This window comes from Lynx canadensis, chromosome D2, assembly GCF_007474595.2.
Source record: "Lynx canadensis isolate LIC74 chromosome D2, mLynCan4.pri.v2, whole genome shotgun sequence".
NCBI lineage: Eukaryota > Metazoa > Chordata > Mammalia > Carnivora > Felidae > Lynx > Lynx canadensis.
The window spans coordinates 40,241,023-40,262,363 of record NC_044313.2 but is presented as its reverse complement, the minus strand read 5'-3'; the positions used below and the strand labels follow the sequence as shown (position 1 = coordinate 40,262,363).

The 21,341-nt window shown below is 42.1% G+C and overlaps 1 protein-coding gene across 3 annotated transcripts in view; it reads right to left on the bottom strand.

The window, feature by feature from the left end:
- ERCC6 (ERCC excision repair 6, chromatin remodeling factor) overlaps positions 1 to 20,930 on the bottom strand; it is a 78,742-nt gene extending 57,812 nt beyond the window's left edge. For 2 of the 3 annotated variants that reach the window (XM_030334469.1, XM_030334471.1), the window contains exons 1-5: positions 20,846 to 20,930; positions 15,629 to 16,064; positions 13,665 to 13,785; positions 10,972 to 11,083; positions 6,258 to 6,975 (exon numbers count right to left, since the gene is read on the bottom strand). In XM_030334469.1, coding sequence (XP_030190329.1) covers positions 6,258 to 6,975; positions 10,972 to 11,083; positions 13,665 to 13,785; positions 15,629 to 16,050 — 1,373 coding nt within the window. In that variant the 5' untranslated portion in view covers positions 16,051 to 16,064; positions 20,846 to 20,930. The remainder of the gene's footprint in view (positions 1 to 6,257; positions 6,976 to 10,971; positions 11,084 to 13,664; positions 13,786 to 15,628; positions 16,065 to 20,845) is intronic. The other variant, XM_030334470.1, reaches the window with a different exon arrangement.
- Positions 20,931 to 21,341: the final 411 nt, after the last annotated feature.

The window sequence follows — 21,341 nt, the reverse complement described above, 5'->3', positions numbered from 1 at the left end:
TTCACAAATGCAAGGAAAATGACATTTACAAAACCCTCTCCTGGCTTCAAATCCCAGCTCTACCTCTTAACAGATCATATTGGCAAGTCGATCAATTTGAACAAGGCATGATCAAGTGTTTGAATAGCCTACTATAACTATAATAAATGAAAGGTACGTATACATAAGATCAAAGCCTAGAATGAAATGTAGACAAATGACATAAAAAAGAGGTGTAAGTAGTTTTTTTTTTTCCATCTTAATACTGTCATAATTTCATTATTTAAAAAAACAAGGAATCATCCAAAGTTCAAGGTGGGGGGTGTGGAAAGCCTTCAAACTATTTGCAGGTAGCAGCTCAAATCAGTTTCAGGCTGTGATCTCAGCAGCTTAGAGTACCACTAGATGATATATGAGGAGACTCAGGAATCACCTACTGAAAAGTCTGTTACCTTGTTTCACTTACTGAGGTGGAGGTGGAATGGGGGCGGGGTAGGGGGGAGATTTATTGCAGTGGTAATACCAAGCTGACATTGGGCTAGAGTAGAGAAAAAAGCATCACATTTTCAAACCCCAATGTCCTTAACCAACAATTCTTTCCAACTGCATCAAGGGTTTCCTAAATGGGAACATAGTAAGGGCCTGTAATACTGAGGAACGCCACCAACCTCGCCTCAGAATTAGTGGGAGCCCAAAGTACGAGCACAGCACTCAGCTCCTTCCGCCCCTGACCTGCTGCCTCAGACACTGCAAGCTGAGTCCTGAAGATGCTTTCCAGATGATTCTGAAGCATATGTTCTGATAAGAAGCAGATGATCTATTTTACACAGCACTTAGCTGAATGAACTGACCTCAAAGTTCCTCTCCAAGCCCTTTCCTATATAAACACAACCCACTTGTGCAGGGTACATAAAAGAGGATTTTAAAAAAAATTTTTTTTTTTCAACGTTTATTTATTTTTGGGACAGAGAGAGACAGAGCATGAACGGGGGAGGGGCAGAGAGAGAGGGAGACACAGCATCGGAAACAGGCTCCAGGCTCCGAGCCATCAGCCCAGAGCCTGACGCGGGGCTCGAACTCACGGACCGCGAGATCGTGACCTGGCTGAAGTCGGACGCTTAACCGACTGCGCCACCCAGGCGCCCCAAAAGAGGATTTTAAAGTAACATATACACCTCAGCACTTTCGACAATAGCCAAATCAGGGAAAAAGCCTAAATGTCCATCAACTGATGAATGGATAAAGAAGATGTGGTTTATGTATACAATGGAATACTACTTGGCATTGAGAAAGAATGAAATCTGGCCATTTGCAGCAACATGGATGGAACTGGAAGGTATTACGCTAAGTGAAATAAGTCAGTCAGAGGACAGATATCATATGTTTTCACTCATATGTGGATCTTGAGAAACTTAACAGAAGTCCATGAGGGAAGGGAAGGGGGAAAAAATAGTTACAAACAGAGAGGGAGGGAGGCAAACCACAAGAGACTCTTAAATACAGAGAACAAACTGAGGGTGGATAGAGGGGTGGGGGAGAGGGGAAAATGGGTGATGGGCATTGAGGAGGGCACCTGTTGGGATGAGCACTGGGTGTTGTATCTAAGCCAGTTTGACAACAAATTATATTTTTTTAAAAGTAACGTATAAAAACTGAATCTGCCAAAAGCTACCACCTCAAAAAGGAAAAGTATATAAAACCTACTTATACACATTAAGTAATTCCCAAAGTTGACAGTGCATCAGAACGACCTGGAGAAGCTTTTTAAAAATTACGACCTGAAGCCCCATGCTAGATTTCTTGAATCAACACCTCCAATGGCAGGGCACCCAGGTGATTCTGCAAAGTCAGCCTGTAGGCTGGGAACCTCTGCTTCAGTCTATGCTCACTGCCAAGAAAATAAAGCCTGTTACTATTATATACTGTCTGGCACACACAAATAGAAAGAAGAGCTTCAGGGTATGGGTTTAAGTCAAATTATAAATGCTAGCCCTAGTTGTGTCAACAGGAAACAAAACTTACTTGGAAGGACATCCTCTCACTTAGGATACAACCTGACCTACAACCCAAGTCTGACCCAAGCAGTGCTCACTGCAGCTGGAGAAGGAAGCCAGAGTTGGTGACATTTTTTGTCTGTGCTATCTCTCAGGTTGGCATATAACTGGCATGAATGCTGCTGCTTCCCTCTGAGGCCCCCGTGTCCATGGTAGACATCACTAACGGACTGTAGCACTCTTTCCTAGAGAATCCAAACAGGGCCTCAGTCTCCCCCCCTGAACAGACTGCCACTGCCTAAAATGGGAGCTGTCTGGTAAGGTGAGGGCTTGTGCCCTACCTTCCTACAGTGACTGCTTAGAAACCAGACATCTCTGCAGACCACAGCCACCACACCACTATCCAAGGCAATCCAAATGAGAAATAATGTGTCTCCAAAGCAAAGCAAGCATGTATTTTCCTTTTCAATAACCTGCACCCTAGGGTCTTTTTCAACATATCTGAACTACTCAACAGACCAGGCCTTGCACTGGGATGAATCTCCTCCACAAAGTCTTCCCCAAATACCTGTCTGAATTCATTATTCCCTTCACACTGCTTAGGGCCCATCTGTGCCCATGTCCCCTAAAAGACAAATTCCTCTCCGGAAACCCTAGCACCAGTCCTAGAGCGCACACACACATTCATGCAGTGAGAGCAAAGATGACACAATGAGAGCTGCCTCGTATCTCATCTGGAAATCAATCAGAAACACCGAGGTAACGAGGGCTGCTGATCTTTGATCACCTCAAGGGGAAAGGTGCACATATGAAATGTCTGGTCTTCTAGGCCACCCTTGACCCATTCCGGCTGTACAGAGTGGGTAAGTAACACCTAAGTGTTCACCAGAGACACCTATCACTCAAACACTGCATGTGTGTCAATCCTATTAAGTCTTTATTTGGCTCCTGGAGCTCCCAGGCCCTAGCTTTCTACAACAGCGATGTATTTTAAGAAAAGCTAAACCTCACAACTAAGAGCAACAGCCTAATAGAAACTCTGCTGCTACAAAATTAAAATGAAAAAATAACGATGTTTTCTGGGATCTGCACACCAATGACATGAATAGGAACCGACGGAATATTTACTTCAAAGAACTGGCTCATCCTTCCTGGTATATCCAGAAGTATGAAAATCAGGGAACACCACTGAGGAGGCAGCCTCAAAATGCAACTTAGTGCAGAGACAGAAGCAGGATACAAATGTGAGACAGACACATGAGCAGTTTAAAAAATGGTAACACTTCCAAGACTGATCTGAGGTCTTGGGGCGAAGTCAGAGAAAAGAAGGATCCTAACAGTTATTATCCTGTTCCAGAAAAGGTTACGTTGTAGAAAAGTCTTGATAGGAAACTCGCACTTAGCAACACCTAAACACAAAGTTACCAGGTTGGGACTGAACTAGAGCTAAGGGAAGACCTCAGACAGATGCTCCCTCCAGCTCAGAGAAGAAAGGGGATGAGATGTCTAGGAGTGACCCACTTTCACTTCTAAGTTTAAATGACCATTATAATTAACAGGGTTATAACCAGGACAAGTTCAAAAAGGGCACCTAGCTTAGGTACACATTTCTAAACTCTAACCATTAAGAAAAACTCATTTTCTGTGTTGCAAACTCTATGGGGCTTTACTCTGATTATCCATCCTCAAACCACTGCTAAGATACAGAAACCTAAAGTCTTTTTTTTTTTTTTCACTCAAGGGAATACCATTACAATTTCAATCTGTCTACAAAGATCAGCAACAAGAAGTAACAAAATATAAAAAGCAACTGGCAGTTCTAAAATGTTCTTAATAACGCTTCTCAGTCCAAAGCATTTTCTTTTAACATCCCCCAATCCAAAGAGTATCAAAGGAGACGCAAAACAAACATTTCAATGTGGTATCTGCAGTTTAACAGCCGTAATAACTGTGGCCATAAAATTTTAAGAGCTATAGTATTTTGGTGGCAATTAGAGTTATTGATATTTCTGAAATTCATCTGAGATTTTACTGTAACTTTAGCAAAAAACTGGCTTTGGTATGGCTTTGGAAATAATTGTTCTACAATCTTAACATTATTAAGAAAAACGCATTGCAATGAATTTAAACTAAACCCATATTTAAAATTCAATCAAAATAAACTGCTTCTCATCAAGATACTAATACATTTAAAAATTAATTTAATATTGAATGGGAAGAAAGTATTGCTTCATTTACAATCAATATGTTGAGATTAACACTTTTATTAATTCTCTACAGTAGTTAGAAAGAGACTGACACCACTCAGCATTCAAGAGCATCCAGTGATATCCTTCAAATACCTCTACAGATATTAAATGTGCAAAGTAAAGTTAAAGTTGCAATGAGAAGTAACAAATGTAAGCCACTCCTCAAGGATGCTACTTAAGGTCTACCACAGTTAAGTGTAACAGCTCTAAGAACTGGATTTAGGTCACAGGTCCTCAAACCGTGTGAAAAAAACTATGCCACCTCTGCTTTTAAAAGGTTAGGCAGGGGCACGTGTGTGGCTCAGTTTAAGCATCCTTCTCTTGGTTTTGGCTCAGGACATGATCTCATGGTTCAGGAGTTCGAGCCCCAAGTCCTGGCTCTGTGCTGATGGCATGGGGCCTGCTTGGGATCCTCCCCTCTCTTTCCCTCTCACCCTCTCTGCCTCTCTCTCCCTGACCCTGCACACTCTCTCAAAATAAATAAAAACAAACTTTAAAATAAATAAATGGGGTGCCTGGGTCGCTCAGTCGGTTGAGCGTCCGACTTTGGTTCAGGTCATGATCTCGCTGTCCACAAGTTCAAGCCCCACATCAGGCTCTGTGCTGACAGCTCGGAGCCTGGAGCCTGCTACAGATTCTCTGCCCCTCCCCCACTCATGCTGTCTCTCTCTGTCAAAGATAAACATTACAAAAAATTTTTTAATATAAATAGATAGATAGATAGATAGATAGATAGATAGATAAAAGGGTTAGGGAGTGTATGAGACAATCTGGATGTGGGTCATCAGTTCTAAGTAACAGAAGAAAAAATATCAGGACAATCTGTATTCATAAAGGCCCGTGGAAAGCTACAAGAAACAATAAACTAGACCTCCCTACATAGAAAAGAAGAAAAAACTGTGGAAGACTGGGAAAAAGCCATCCCAGGAGCAAACACTTAACAAGTAATCTGCTGGGGCACCTGGGTGGCTCAGTTGGTTGAGCGTCCAACTTCTGGTCAGGTCATGATCTCACAGCTCAAGCCCCGCATCGGGCTCTGTGATGACAGCTCGGAGCCTGGATCCTGCTTTAGATTCTGTGTCTTCCTCTCTCTCTGCCCCTCCCCACTCTGGATCTGTCTTTCTCTCTCAAAAATAAACATTAAAAAAAAATTTTAATAAATAAATAAATGAATAAATAAGGGGATCTTTTTATCTTATTTACCTGTTTTATTTATCTTTCAAACAGATCCCCTTTCCCTTGGACCTTGTTCGTGCTTAGTAAGCTCATGTGGGAGACCTGAGGCATGGCAGGGTCGTGCTCAGTGGGACACACTGGTATCTGCAGCATACAGACCCTTTTCCGGGGCTCAGAAAAAATATATGGCAGCTGACTTCCTGAATGAACACATTCACCTTCCCTTTTATCTTATTTGCATCTTATACTGAGAGAGCCATGGAAAAAAGCCAAAGTCAATCTCCAGCATAAAAATGACCGTGAAAAGGAAGGGTATGCAATGAGCATGAAATACACTTCTGGCAGCATGACGGGTTTATAATTCTGTAGGTGACTACTTTCTCAAGACAAGGAAGGAGGGATTTAAGAAAACAAGCTTATTCTTTCATACACCAAAGCTTAAATTTCAGCTTCTTTTTGGGACAAAGTCCTCCACAATCATTTCCCTGCTTCAAAAGAAAACAAAAACCACCACTATACAAGCCAGTCTTCTCCTGACCCTTGTTACAGGTGACCTCTCTGAGTATAAAGGCATACATCTCAGACTTTAGTCCTCTGCATGCATCTTGCCCTGGCCCTCCCCCAAGCTTTTCTTCTGAGACTCGTCCCAAATCTGAACGAAGAAATTAGAAGCATTCCGTATCAGCTCCTCTGGGGACTTGGGGGTTCTGCTGGTTTAGGAGGCTAAGGATGCAGGAAGTCCAACCTTGGATAAACGGGGGTCTAATACATTAACCTGAATCTAGAATCCTTATTTAATAAACCTGCTGCCTAAGACAAAGCAAGCAGTACAATCTCTTTACAATCTCTGCAGACTGACCTTAGCCGTTGCTTATAATAATCTTCATCTCCATCATCTCGGCATCTCACTACTTTCCGACCTCCTCCTCCACAGGTGGCTTCTGCTTCTTCCCCAGAACTTGGAAAAAAGTCATCCCCCATCTCCTGCACCGTGACTTTTTTCTGCCGCTTCCGGTGCTTGAGCACAGGTTTCAGCACGGAGTCAGGGCCTTCTCCGGTCAGCTCAGCCCCCTCTGCCTCCTCCTGCTCCTCCTCCGTGGGGAAGTATTCGGACTCTTCGCTCTCAGAGGTGCCCTCTGCCTTCGGCCTCACGTCAGACTCCAAAGGCTTCTTTCCTTTCGGCAAGCCCACTTTCCCTTGGAAATGAAGAGCCCTTTTCTGCAGCTTCTTGATGTGCTTCCTCAAGCGCTTATCTGCTTTCGAGAGAACTTTGCTTCGCTCACTTGGTTTGTTTTCACTGAGTGTTGCGCTCAGCTCAGAGGTGCCCGAGGCCGCAGTTTTCCTAGCTGCTCTTTTATTACAAGCTTGCTTCTTCCTTTCAAAAGACAATTTTGCTTGATCTGCCAAATACTTTTCAAAGCCTGATGCTTCATCGAGCATTAGTTTTCTAGGCTTTTTCTCCTGTTTCTGAGGGATCTGGGTTCCAAAAGGTGTCATCTGGCCAGTGCGGATGAGCTCTTCCCAAGCAGCCTCCTGGACAGGCATGAGCATGCTGCCGAGACAGGATGGCCCCGGTTCTGAAAGAGGGACGACAATGCACTGGGCACTAGTGTGAACCTTTCCAAGAGTACGACACAAGGACTCACTTATTCAATAAACAGCACCTACAAACAACTCACATTTAAAAAACATACCGTGATGTACTAAAGCATATTGTATATAAAAGAACAAAATAAAATTTATTATAGCATTCATCATACCACGTTCAATACACTCCTAGTCAAAAAGGTGTTGTATGGAAACCAATCTGACAATAAATTTCATATTTTAAAAAAAAAGGTGGTTTCTCAATAACTTTTTCTAAAATAATGCATTATAAATACACTCTCTGTGTATCTAAAGACAGAGCTACTCATATACAACATACACATTTCTCTGTGTTTCCTCATCAATTAAAGAGTAGCCCCCAAGGAAGCAATCTCCCAAGTTTCCATGTCACTTCAAATACCAACATTCACATGGACTTAAATTCAAGAGATAGTAAAACAGAAAACATAAAGAATCAGCATGCACCTACATAGGTAAAACATAAACATTCACTCTGCACTGCCCAATATAATAGTCACCATGTGGCTTTTTAAGTTGAAAATTCAGTTCCTCAGATGCACTTGCCATATTTCAAGTGCTCAATGAGCCATATGTGGCTAATGGCTACCATAATGGACAACACAGACAGCATTTCCAGCATTGCAAACAGGTCTACTGGACAGCACTGTGTTAAATGTGCAAAGTTAACTAACAGAAAAGAGAAACTAAAATTGGAAGTTCTGCCGAGCAATATAAAGTCACCCAGATATCATCCCTCTTTCGTTAGTTGAACTTAATCTCTGGCAAAATTATTTCACCCACAGCCAAAATACAAACGTAAGTAAGGCTGAACAGGAAGAATCCATATTCTAAAAATCTACATTTCTTGTAACCAGTGTTTCACTAAACTTGCAGTAAAGAACAATACACATCAGAAAGGGCACAAATACTAAATGTACAGCTTAGTGAATTTTCAGAAAAAAAAACATACCCATACACCGACATCCAGATCAAGAAACAGAAATCACTACTACCCCCAGATGCACCACCCTTCATGGCACACTCCAGTCTCCACCCCCCCTAATAACTGACCATACCATTAACACTACAAACAAGCTGTACCTAGCTTTGAACTTTATGTAAAAGGAAATGTTTGTACTCTTACGTCTGGCTTTTTTGCTATAAACATGCTTGTGAGAGTCATCCTTATTGTTGAATATCGTTGCAGTTTGTTAATTCTCATGGCTGTTAGTATTATATTATACAAGTATACTATAATTTTTCCATTCCACTGTTAATGGACATTTGGGTGGTTTCCAGGTTTTAGCTACTATGAATTATGTTGCTATGAATATTCCAGTACACCTCCTTCAGAAATACATTTATACATAATTCTTTGGGTATGTTAAGCTCTAGCAGACACTGCCAAATGGTTTTCCAAAGTGGTCCTATTAATTTTAAGTTCTACCAACAGTGTTTGAGAGTTTCAATTCTTACCATTTTAGCTATTCTGGTAGTTGTGTAATGGTACCACTTTGTGGTTGTAATTTGTGTCTCCCTACTAACTGATGAACTAGGGCACCTCTTCATAGGTTTACTGACCTTCTGAATAGCTTCTTTTGAAGACAATGTTCAAGTCTTTAGCCCTTTCCTAAGAGTTCTTTAATACACTCTGGATTTGTGTCCTTCAATTATACATGTATTCCAAATATCTTCTCCCACTCTGCAGCTTGTCTTTTTCCTCTCTTAATGCTATCTTTTGATGCACAGTTTAGTTGTGATATAGGTCACTTATCAAATCTTTTTCTTTACAAAAAGCATTTTTGTGCCTCGTTAAGTCTTTGCCCCAAAATCATGAAAATACTTTCCTACGCTATACTCTAAAAGCTTTGTGTTACCACTCACATTTATATTTTTATAATCCTTTCAGAATGTATCTTTCTACATAGAGTAGCAGGCCAAGACTCATTTTACCTTCATGTGAACCACTTACCGAAAAGACGACACTTCCCCATAGCACTGTACTGCCACATGCATCATAAACCAACTAATCACATATGGGTGGGTTTGTCTGCTGGACCCTATATTCTGTCCCACTGATCTATTTGTCTTTCCTTGTGCAAATACCCACTGTCTTACTTACTGCACCTTAATCACGGGCCTTGATATTCTGTTCCTCTTCAAGACACACTCTTCTCAGGATGCCTGTGTAGCTTAGTCGGTTGAGCATCTGACTCCTGATTTCAGCTCAGGTCATGATCTCTCAGTTCGTAAGATAGAGCCCCCACATTGGGCTCTGTGCTGATGGTGCAGAGCCTACATGGGATTCTTTCTTCCCTCTCTCTCTGTCTCTCCCAGGTTCATGCGCTCTCTCCAAATAAATAAATAACCTTTAAAAAAAGAACGGGGGGAAGGGTGCCTGGGTGGCTCAGTTGGTTGAGTGTCCGACTTCAGCTCAGGTCATGATCTCGTGGTTCAGTTCATGAGTTCGAGCCCCACATCAAGCTCTGTGCTGACAGCTCAGAGCCTGGAGCCTGTTTCAGATTCTGTGTCTCCCTCTCTCTCTCTGCCCCTTCCCCGCTCATGCTCTGTCTCTCAAAAATAAACATCAAAAAAAAAATTTTTTTTAAATCGACTTTTCTTGGCCCAATACATTTTTATATCAATTTTAGAATTAGCTTGTTAATGCCCCCACCCTCACCCTATACTTTCCACCCCACACCCTCTCTCTAAAACAAAAACAAAACAAACAAAAAACCACTATGGAAATGGTCAGAGGGCCAAAAGGCACAGAAGTATCAGCTGCTACAGACAGGCCAGGTGGAACAAGAATGAAAAGGGGCTTTTGGAATTGGGGAAGTCTATTAATCCTGGGCAGTTTTACCAAAGAAGCAAGAGAAGGTACAATGCAGTGGCAGGTTTTAGGCAGCCGGACAGGAACAACGAGAACATGGAACCTCAGCAGGAGAAAGCCTTGGTTACAAGCCCAACGAATTCAGAGACTGAACTTTTAAAAGTCCATGTCTCTAATTTTTTTTTCAATGTTTATTTATTTGTTGAGAGAGAGAGCGCGTGCACACTAGCACAAGAGGGGCAGAGAGGGAAACAGAGAATCCCAAGCAGGCTCCACACTGTCAACTCAGAGCCCAACACAGGGCTTGATCTCATGAACCATGAGATCATGACTTAGGCTGAAACCAAGAGTCGGGACACTTAACCAACTGAGCCACCTAGGTGTCCCAGTCTCGTATTTTTTTCTACTGCCCTAACTCTTCATAAAAATTCCCCTGTCTTATTGAATAAGTTTCTGGAGCTGGTAGAAGACATTTGCTTGGAAAGCTTAAATGCTAAGAAGCTTCAATCTATATTTCAAGTATTAAATGACTGAGCCACTACCAACAATTTCTAAACACACACCCACACATACACACAGACCACAAAGATATTTCATTTCAGAGCTTACGCATTTTCCCAAAAGGTTTTCCAAAAGACATTCATCCTACGCAGTAATTAAAACAAAATTACAGCCATAGTATAACCTGAATGAAGATGCCTTTTCATTAACGAGAAGTGATGCTTGGAAAGCCTGCCAAACATGTCCCAAAAAGATATGTAAAAGCAATTCTATGAATGTTGACTGATGATGTTGGGCTTAAAAATGTAATTTGATCAAGATGTTAGCTGTCTCTACAAAATTAACTACACAAGAAGGCTAAGCTCCCTAATTTATTAAACATAATAAATTATGTGCACCAGCAGCCTCTAGTAGATGCAGTTAAACATTTACTTTCATTCTTTAAAAACCCCACATGACTTAAAACAGATTTGGTTCTGCAGAAGTAGAGAATAAAATTTTCCTAATTCTGTTTCAACACTAAGGCAAAGAAACACATTTTTGGGGAACCCTGGCCATGACTGAGGAGATACCCTCCACCAACTTCAGGCATCAGGCACCAATTCAAGAACAAGGAGACACTGTTCCTCACCTGTATCCTCTTCCTCCAGACCAGCATGATCTATTTCAACTTGTACCTCTGCTCCTCCAAGGATGGCCTGGAGACGTTTTTGTTTTGCCGTGATCTTCTTTAACTGTTGTTCCTTAAATGGTAAATATTGAATACAGAAAACAGAAATGATTTATTGCTAAATACCAAAGATAAATGTAAAAACCTTAATCAAGAGCAAAATAAAACAGAAATTCCGTATGTTACTATTATTAGATAGAACCTCATTTGAGCTACTGCCACTTTTCTAGCAGGAAGCAGGCCTCCAAGCATTTCCATCAGGCAGGCATCCCTGTCTGTACCTCCTCTCTTGGCTGGGCAGCACAGCTGTCTATGTTCACATGCACTGGCTCTCCACTGACTTGGGAGGTGGAGCTGCTCTACTCGGTTTTCCCCCATTACACACAGGGCAAATTATTAAACTTTTGTTTCTGACCTTACTAACTAACAGGCTATGAGGTCAATAATATTCTCTGGAATAAGAAACATAAACACAAACGTTCAAACACTTGAAACAGTCAGCCCCCTTTGATAATCTACCATACTTATGATTGTCCTTTATAGTATTCTACCCAATCACAAGATTTTAAAAGGAATATAGGGACGCCTGGGTGGCTCAGTCAGTTGAGCCTCTGACTTTTGATTTTGGCCTGAGTCATGATCTTGCAGTTCATGGGATCAAGCCCCATGTCAGTCTCTGCACGGACAGCTCAGAGACTGCTTGGGATTCTCTCTCTGCCCCTCCCCCGCTCATGCATGTACTCTCTCTCTCTCAAAATAAACATTAAAAAAAAAAAAAAGGAATACACATTTTGATATACCCTTTTACCCTCCCACCCATGACACCTCTTTGTCTTTTCTCCCTCTACACCACCAGAGCTCAGCTATGCAGCCATTCTTAGGGCCGCTCCAATTAATTAGGCCTAAGGTACCTGGTTCTTCTCAAGGTCAATGTTTAAACACCAAATATGAGTATAGGACAAGGAGAAACACTGGATATAAATGCCACGTTATACTAAACTGCATTTCATTTTCTTTTAGTCTTTCCCTCATTTAATCTCATTTAAACAGATTTTAGGTTAAATCTCATTTAAAAATGAGAAAATCTCATTTCTCAGGGTACCTGGCTTGCCCAGTCAGTTGAGTGTCCAACTCTTGATTTTGGCTCAGGTCATGATCCCAGGGTCATGGGATAGAGCCTTGCATTGGGCTCCATGTGAGCGTGGAGCCTGCTTAAGATTCTCCCTCTCTCTCTCTCCCTCTGCCCATCTCCCCAGCTCTCTCTCTCTAAACACACACACACACACACACACACACACACACACACACACAAAGATAGCCATTCTCAAAAAACAAAACAAAACAAACAGCCTTTCTCTCTGAATAGTCTAACCATCAAAGGACTACTTTAGAAAGATAGGAATATACAATTGAGTTACACTAGTACCTAAAATGGCCCAACATTTGGTCCTCGCTGCTCCTTGAAACCTCAGCTCACCAGAAGCCCAAGATTAGAGGTCTCTGCACATTAATTTGCATATTCCAACAAGAGGCCAGATGTCCCCAAAGCGGAGACCTTGGCTACCTGAAACCACTGCGAGCTCTGACCTTTGGGCTGCTATTCTGGTGAGAGAAGATGGGGTGGTGAAGATAATGGACTGGTGAGCAGAAAGCAGGAGGAACCGAGTCTATATGCGTCCACTAGTGGAGCTTAAATAAGATATGTAAGAACTTTACTCACTGCAGTGGGTCAACTGCAAGCACAAAAATATCTGCTAGTCATTTTGGATGACATTTTGGATCAAATGATCAAAACTAGTCATTCCTATCTACTCCAATATATTTTCATAAAACACAAGTAAATACTAAAAGCTGTTTCAAACCTCATAAAAACAATGTCATAATCTCAGATCTTCCCTTGCCTGAAGCTGTACAACCCTCAATGCAGACCCATCAGTGTGGCTGGGTGATGATTGCAATACCTAATGCTGGCCTCTCAGAACAGTGAGCATGAGTGTGAGAGGAGTATGGCTATACCAACAGGAAACACAGCATACACAATCAGTACAAGCAGGAGCTAAGCAGAAGAAAAAAAGGAAATTCACACCACACAAGGAGACTGGATGAGAGGCCAGCATGCCAAACAGGAGTCTAAGCTGGGTAAAAGAAAGTGGCAAAGCAAGGAAGACCATAATCCTAAACATGAATAAGGCAGCACGCAACACCAAGAAGGGAACACTTTCTCAAACATGTGTGAATGTGTATTTTTAAAAATATTTTTTTAACGTTTATTTATTTATTTTGAGAGAGAAAAAAAAAGAGAGATCATGCAGGAGAGGCAGAGAGAGAATCCCAAGCAAGCTCCAAGCTCTCAGTGCAGAGCCCAACACGGGGCTCAATCCCGCAAGCCATGAGATCATGACCTGAGCCCAAATCAAGAGTCGGACACTTAATCAGCTTAAGCCACCCAGGTACCCCTAAAAAATGTTCTTTAACAGGAGATATTAAAGGGAAACAGCTGAAAAATTAAACATACAAAAGGAATTCAAAATTTTTTATTACAGACACATGCTTCACATATTTTAACTACTTTTTGAATACTTCCTAAATATTAAATGAACAGAAATGATTACTTTTTCAAAAATGCAATACTTAAATGTGTTATTTGGATTCACCTTATTATACTTCTGTCGTTTTACAGAATCTAGTTTCCTGTTGACGTCTCTGTTGGTGGCAGCTTGAGGGCTAAGTTGTTCAATAATTTTATTGATTTGCCTTAGGGATGTCCTACACGACCTGAAAAATAAGATACAGTGTCTATTTTCCACTCTGGTAACATTTTTTTTTAATAGTGTAAGATGACAGAAATGCTAAAACAATGTCCTTTTACTTATTAACTAAAAGATAAAAGAAACTAAACCAGAATCCATATTCTTTTTGGCCACATATTGAATTTGAAGGGCTGTTAGAAGGTAAGATAACTGCTAAGCGTTTTCTTTGATCTGGCTGATTTAAACCAGCACATTCCCATCTGTAAGCTGTTTCATTCATTCTACAAGCATTCTAAGGGTCTACTCTATTCAAGAGACTGTGCTAAAACAGTGTGCAGTAAGTTACCCTTTTAGACGAAAAAATGCGTATACATGGTTTGGTTTTTTTTTTTTTTTTAAGATTTTATTTTTTTTAGAACACTTTTAGGTTCACAGCAAAACTGAAAGGAAGGTACAGAGACTCCCATATACTTCTTGCCCCAAACACACACACCCTCTCCCATTATCAACAAGCCATACATGGGTTTTTAAAGTCCCATTATGGAAGGCACCCAAAGTTTGGGAAAGAACTAGAAATGCTTATACATTTTCTTATACAAGTCAGGTATCTGTGACAATTATTTTTCTTTCACAATATTGGAAGACTTACTTGCTGTAGCATTACATTTTACAGTGCGAAGGGGGAAAAACTCAACCTATGTTACGCTGCTCCTAAAACACACACCACAGAATGGTAAACTCCCAATTTTCAAAACACAAATTCAATCTTGACACTTAGGTAATTTGCTGTTTGTAACCTTTGTGGATTTCAGGATAAAAGATGTTATCAATGCAAGTTACTGGCAGTCTAACCACGTGTCACCATCGCTCTGTTAACCTGTGTTGTAATTCTGCAGCACTCCGCCGTCACCTATGCAAGCAGTAGGTCAAATGTAAAGGTGTGTTCATTATAAGGAGTAGAGCTCCTCACACATGGAGGTCAGAGTACAAGTAATCCAGAATGCCTGCTACTCAAGAGGCCAAAAGAACACACCAAGAAGCTGCTGGCAGAAAACATGTCCTTTAACTTCCCACAGCATCTGTACCTCAGCCTCCCCCACTGAGGGCAGCCAACAGTCCCACCTCTCCCCTCCCCAGCCACCCACATCCAAAACTGCACCATTCCTCCACCCATTCCTCTCCTCCTTCCTGCTTGCCTGACACAGCCTAGAAAACTGGTCATGACAGGGCAAACTGGCAATGGGGAGGAAGTTCAATCTTCCACCTGCCCCACCTTTTAGCCCAGGTCCAGGGCCTGTTTCTCCTCTAAAACACAAATGAAGTCTCCACAGGACATCATCTTTCCTACAGAGTCACAAGTAGGACAGAAGAAAGGAAAAACAAGGAGTTGTTTCTCATTATTTCTAGAAATACAAATCTGAAAAATTACCAAAAGACTGTCACTTGGTTTAGACACAGGAAACTGAAAAGAAACTATAGGACAAGAGAAAAATGCGAGGGGAGGTGGGTGTGTTCCTGGTGTCTTGAGTAGGACACATCACACCTTTAGGTACACTTCTCCTGAGAACCATTTTGTGCACATGCTTTTGAGTTTTGGGGCACTCGGAACAGTACTTCTCTCTAGGACGTTATGCATACACAGGCTATTGTTGGCTGGACTGGGACCCTAACTACCATGTTCAGTGCTGCTCCTGAGGGAAAGGGCTAGGGTTCACACACAAGGCCAAAGACTGCCCTAATTGACCTCATCTTTCAAATTAGAGGTTCTATCAATTTCCTAAATTTCTGGAATACTACAGCTATCATCTGAATTTCTCTGTCACATGTAAACACAAATTCTGCAATCAGAGAAGACGGTCCACACTCACGTGAGGTCATCCAGGACTGAGCGATACTCTTTCTCTGCATCAGCAAGTTGGGCCGCACGGCTGGCCTCATGAATGGCGCTGTCCACCTGCCGAAGCACACCCTGTTCCAGCACGTCCTGGTCATACACATCCACACCCAACCCCTGCAGTTCAAGAGCCTGCGCACTCAGCTCCACCGTCTGTATCTGATGTCTGTCGATGTGCAGCAGGGCTGGCCCTCTCCTCAGAACTTCTGATGAACAGCCCTCGGCAGAAGTGGATGGTCCGCTGGCAGAGGAACAAGAGGGGAGGTTTTCCTCCACCTCTGCATTGCCGTCATTTTCTCGTTTTATTGTCATTTCTTGTTTATCACTGACACACTGACTTTGTAAACAGTCTTGCTCCTGAGCTTGGCTTGAGTGGGGGATTCTTGCATTTTGCATCCTCTACAGACTATCTAAAAGGAAAAAAAAAAAAGGTATGTAATAAGCTTTTTGGTTATAAAGAGTTGATATTTATATAGTTTCTTAAAAATCTTATAATTACAGGGGGCGCCTGGGTGGCTCAGTTGGTTGAATGTCCGACTTCGGCTCAGCTCATGATCTCACAGTTTGTGGGTTCGAGTCCCATGTCGCGATCTGTGCTAACAGCTCAGAGCCTGAAGCCTGCTTCAGATTCTGTGTCTCCTTCTATCTGCCCCTCCCCTGCTCACACTCTGTCTCTCTCTCAAAAATAAACATTTAAAAGGAAAATTAAAAAAAAAAATTATAATTAAAGAAGCCTGATTTCTCAAAAGAGCAAATAATAATCCTCCAATTAGATAAATTCAAGTTTCCAAATACTACTTTTCTTAAAAGGGTACAAGCTATACATATTCTTGAGATTTGATAATAAATAAGAAAAAATTAACCAAAAAAGAAGAAGAAGAAGACAACGACGGCGACAACGGCAACAAACCAGTAAGAAAAAATGCAGTAGCAGCAACAAAAAACATTTGGAGAACCAGCCAATAAAGCTGGCAACCAAAATCTTGACTGACACCCTGAGTGTCTTCTCCAAATCAACTGAAGTCATTGACTGCTGCTTTCCAAGTTAGCATTTTCACTGCATTATGGCACAAAAGATTCCCAATACAGTGGCATGATTAACTGTGATATGCAAATTTAGTGAAGTAAGGAACAAGCTTCTCTATGACTCTGACACTAGAAATTTTTAGGCTAAACATTTACTCTAATAAACACAAACTACAAACAAGACATAAGAGCACCACTCAAATCTGAATCTGAGAAAGATTAAATACTCTCAAAAATAACCCCATTTCAATGTGCAATACAATTTGCTGCAAATCAGGTTGGCAAAAACAGTTTGGGCCTGATAATAATCCAGTACAGATGAGGAAGATCCACCCTCACACAATGCTGGTAGGGATATACTAAAGCTCTTCTGGAAAGCAATTTAACGGTATCTATCAAGATTTAAAATGCACATGACCAGGTATTTATTCCAGAGAAGTACTCACATGTATATAAGAATGTGTATTGTAGCATGTCAATAATTTAATACAAGCATTAAGTATTTTCAGTGACAAGGATATAAAAGTCTTGTAAAGTGAAAAAAAATTCCCCTAGGACGAACACATTTATGTTGGTCAAAAAAATGTATATCTGTATGTGTGTGTATGGAATGCATCCAAAGTGATCTGGAGATACATATTAAACTATTGGGGAAGGGGAAGCAGAAGGAATAGGGAGGAATAAAAGAAGCTGTTATATTTTACTCCACATACTCAGGAACTCCTTGAATGAAAATGTATTCACCATATTGACTGCGTAACTATCTAATAAATACATCAAAAAACAATCCAATAACCAACAGCCTTGCTTTTTATTTAACTGTGAATAAAGGAAGGTATCTTTCACCACTGAAATTTTATTCATATGAAATGACCAGAAGATCTCCCAGTAAGCCCCACTGATTTCTCATTAAATAAAACCATTCCAGTGGCCAAACACTAGGATACAAAGATGCCAGGAACTTAGCACCATCCCCTCCAGAGTAGCTCACTTTCTAGGGGAGGAGAAACATGTCAACAACATGGGCAGGTCTGCAGAAGAGCCACCAACAAGAGGCCACCTGGATACAGAGGAAGGGACAATCCATTGGGTCTGGAACTAAAAACAAAAACAAAAACAAACAAACAAACAAAAAACCAAACATATACAAGCTAAAATTTGAACACCTGGCCCAAAGTTTGATACACAGAACATACTCCATATGTGCTGAATGGAAGTAAGGTTCAGAGAAGAGTCTAAAATAACAAGTCCAATGTGACAACTGAGTCACTGGTGAATTCAGTCATAAAAATGAGAATCTCAGAAAGAAAGCAGATGAGAAGCAGAAGGAGGGGCTGGTAGAGAGCTTATAAGCCACAGGTAACATGTCCAGCACGCAGTCAGAAATGCAAATCTTGGCTCAAGAGAAAGGTCTGAAGGAGATGTGGGTGTATCAGCGGAGCAAACAGCCCAAAGAATCCTAAGACTATGACAGGTACCAGAAATCCTTTCAGAGGGTAAGACGCTAACACTGCAAAGGTTAAAAGTGAACAGCAGAGTAAAAAATTCTTCCTTTTTTATGCCTTCTGATTATTTCAGAAGAAAGGATCAACTTGGTGCTCTATCATTAGCTAGCCTGCATTTTCAACACAGAGGGCAGGATCGTGGCTCAGGGCCTTCATACTGGCTGGAATTAATAATTCCGTTGTCACTGTTCTTATTTGTACATATACAAACATTCCTTTTTTAGTTTAAAAAAAAGACATTAATTCAATCACAAATCTTAATAATACTGTAGTACAAAAACAAAATTAAAATTACGATGTTTGGAAAAAACTTCTAATAATAGAAAAGAAGGGATGGTTAAAAATGGGAAACGATATGGCAAGTTCATGTAAGGAAGCCAGAAGGGATTTGGAAATTAGGTCACTAATTATCTTAGTAAAATAAGTTTCAGTGGAGCAATGGGGACGAAAACCAGACTGCAGTGAGTTAGGTGAGTAGATCAAGAAATGGAGGCCACAAGTGGGTAACCTACCCCCCCTAAGGAACCTGGCTGTGGAAGGGAGACAGCTGGAATGACAAAGTAATAATGGGTTGGGGGAGGGAAATTAAGTCAAGAAAAACTATAGAATGCAACAGGGGCAAGGAGCTGTATAGGGAGATAACCTACAGAGAAGGTTGTACAGGAGACAGTAGCAGGGAAAGACCAAGTATAGATGTAAACAGAAGAAACATCTTTCTCCAACTCTGGCAGAAGAATGATCTTAATGTATCTAAATCCGTAAGTGCAGAAGAGGAAAGCTGAGGTGGACCACAGAGAAAATATCCTGCAAGGCAGGAAGTTTGGGCATCTCCTGAGCCAAAGGACAAAGTTGGGATGGAGGCTGGAGAAGAATAAAAATCTGGAATAAATGCCCTATAGAAGAGAAAAGCTGATGGGGAACAAACACTGGTGATGGGTGTGGAGGGCCCCCCAAAACAATCCCCAAGGCTGTACAATTTCCTCCTTCAGTAATTAACATAACAGTCCCAGGGGAAATGTCACTGTTGGGGGTTTTCTGAGCAGAAGTAGCAGAGGACAAAAGGGCATAGATACAGATGCTGAGGAGGAGACTAGTTCAAGTAACTGAACTTGGGGTCCAAGCTGGGGGTGGGGGGAGGCCAGAAGGGACTGGAATAGGAAGACAGGGAAGGAGAGAGGGAGACATCAAGAAGCCACTTGAAGAATGACTGTGGACCAAAGGGCAAGCTGGGAATGAGAGCTGAACCCAGGAGGTTCTCATCAGAAGATAAAGGGTTTCAGAAGTGAAATAAATCATCCATTCAACAATTTCAATTATGCCAGGCAACATACTAGGTTAACTAGTTTCTGTCCCCATAGACTTTAGAGTCTCTTGGGGAAACCATACATTTTAAGAATTATACACACGTATACATATTTGCACATACAAAATCTATGCTCATATATAAATTATATACACAAATGTAGTTACAGTAACTGTTATAAACAAACAGGATTTTTCAGGACAAAATAACAGAGGAACCTAACTGACAGGGCAGAGGTAGGTGTGAGAAGGGAGGCTGATAAAGTGATACTCGGGCCAGTATCTGAAAGATGAACAGGATTAATCAGGCCAAAAGTGGAGTGAACATATTGCAAAGAAATGTGTAATTTCTAAGGCTGGTGAGCTGGGGCATTTGGGAAAATGAAAGAAAGGTGGAACACAGTGAAACTTTTTTACTTTATCCTATATGAGTAACTGAGTTAAAGTTGCTGATAAGGACTCCATTCATTGTGTAAATCTTACAGAATATCTTCTAACACTCTGCAACCCTTAATCATCTTGGAAAAACGGTATCTTCATTATCCTCCCCTTTGAGCACTGGGGCTTCTGTGGGAAGAGCTGAATTGTGGTATGCATATTTTATTGTAACCATGCCTAACTGGGGATGGAGTGGGGCATAAGCGAAGATGGAGGAGTTGGCTGGGTCACAAAGGACCTGGGAAAACATTAACTTGGATTTTATTCCAAGAGCAATGGAATGATTTTTAAGGGTTTTAAACAGGGTGATGATGGTTATGACCTATTTCACGCTTGTAAGAGACCACCTGGGCTACTGTATGGATAATGGATTAGAAGAAACAGTACAAGGAGATGATGGGAGACACACGGGTGAAAAGTGACGGCAGCTTGGAGAAGGATGACAGCTATGACGATGGATGCTACGTGGGAAACCAATGTAACAGTATTTATATGTGGACGGCTCAATCCTCCTCCACATACTCCCACTTGACTATGTCAATGCCCAAAGCGCCTGACTTGAATTTACCCCGATCCTCTCTTTCAAGTAACAAACTCCAAACAGGGCCGCGCTGACCCTACGCGCCGGAGCCCACACAAAGCTCAGAAGTGATGTTCCGTGGCTGGCCGGCTAGCCTGCGGCCCCAAGGTTGCTACCTCCCGCCGCCCCAGGTGGGCGCGCGCTACTTCGTCAGTTCCGGCCGCAGGTGCGCCGGCACGGAAGGCGCGCGTCAGGCCCGAGGGCCAGCTCCCGGCCGCCCCCGCGGATGGGATCCTTCAAGGCGGCCAGATGGCCGAGGCGAGGCCGTGGGTGCCTGGGAGTCCGAGCAGGGCCCAAACATCCCCTGACCGACATTTAGCCCGGCCATCCGAACACTCACCCCAGGGCCGCGCGGCCACCCGTACGGAAACGTAGACGCCGCCACCGCCACAGCCGTGGAAACTAGACTGGGGCCAACTGCTGCGCATGCGTCTTCAGTCCGCCGTAAGCACCGCCCCCAAGCGTGACCCGACGAGCGTGCGCGGGTGGGGCCTACTGTGCATGCGCCAGGCTCCCTGGAGCAGCGGGCGAGGTCACGTGATTTGAGGGTGCGGTATAGCCTTCAGTTTTGACTTGGAGTTGTTCTTGAGTGTCGTCTGGGCAAACGGTCGGCTGTGTGGTTTGGGCCCGGGCTTCACTCGTGGTCAAAAAAAATACCGCTCTAGGAAGGCGATTATAAGAAACACAAGACATGTTTCCATAGAGAGAAAGAGAAAGGTACACGTGTGCCACAAGAATGTAAATGCTTGCAATTAACCGTGAAGTCCAAAGAAAGTAAGCTTGGGAAGGGAGCTGGCTTGAGTGTTACTTTTCAATAGCCACGCGCGGTAGACGTT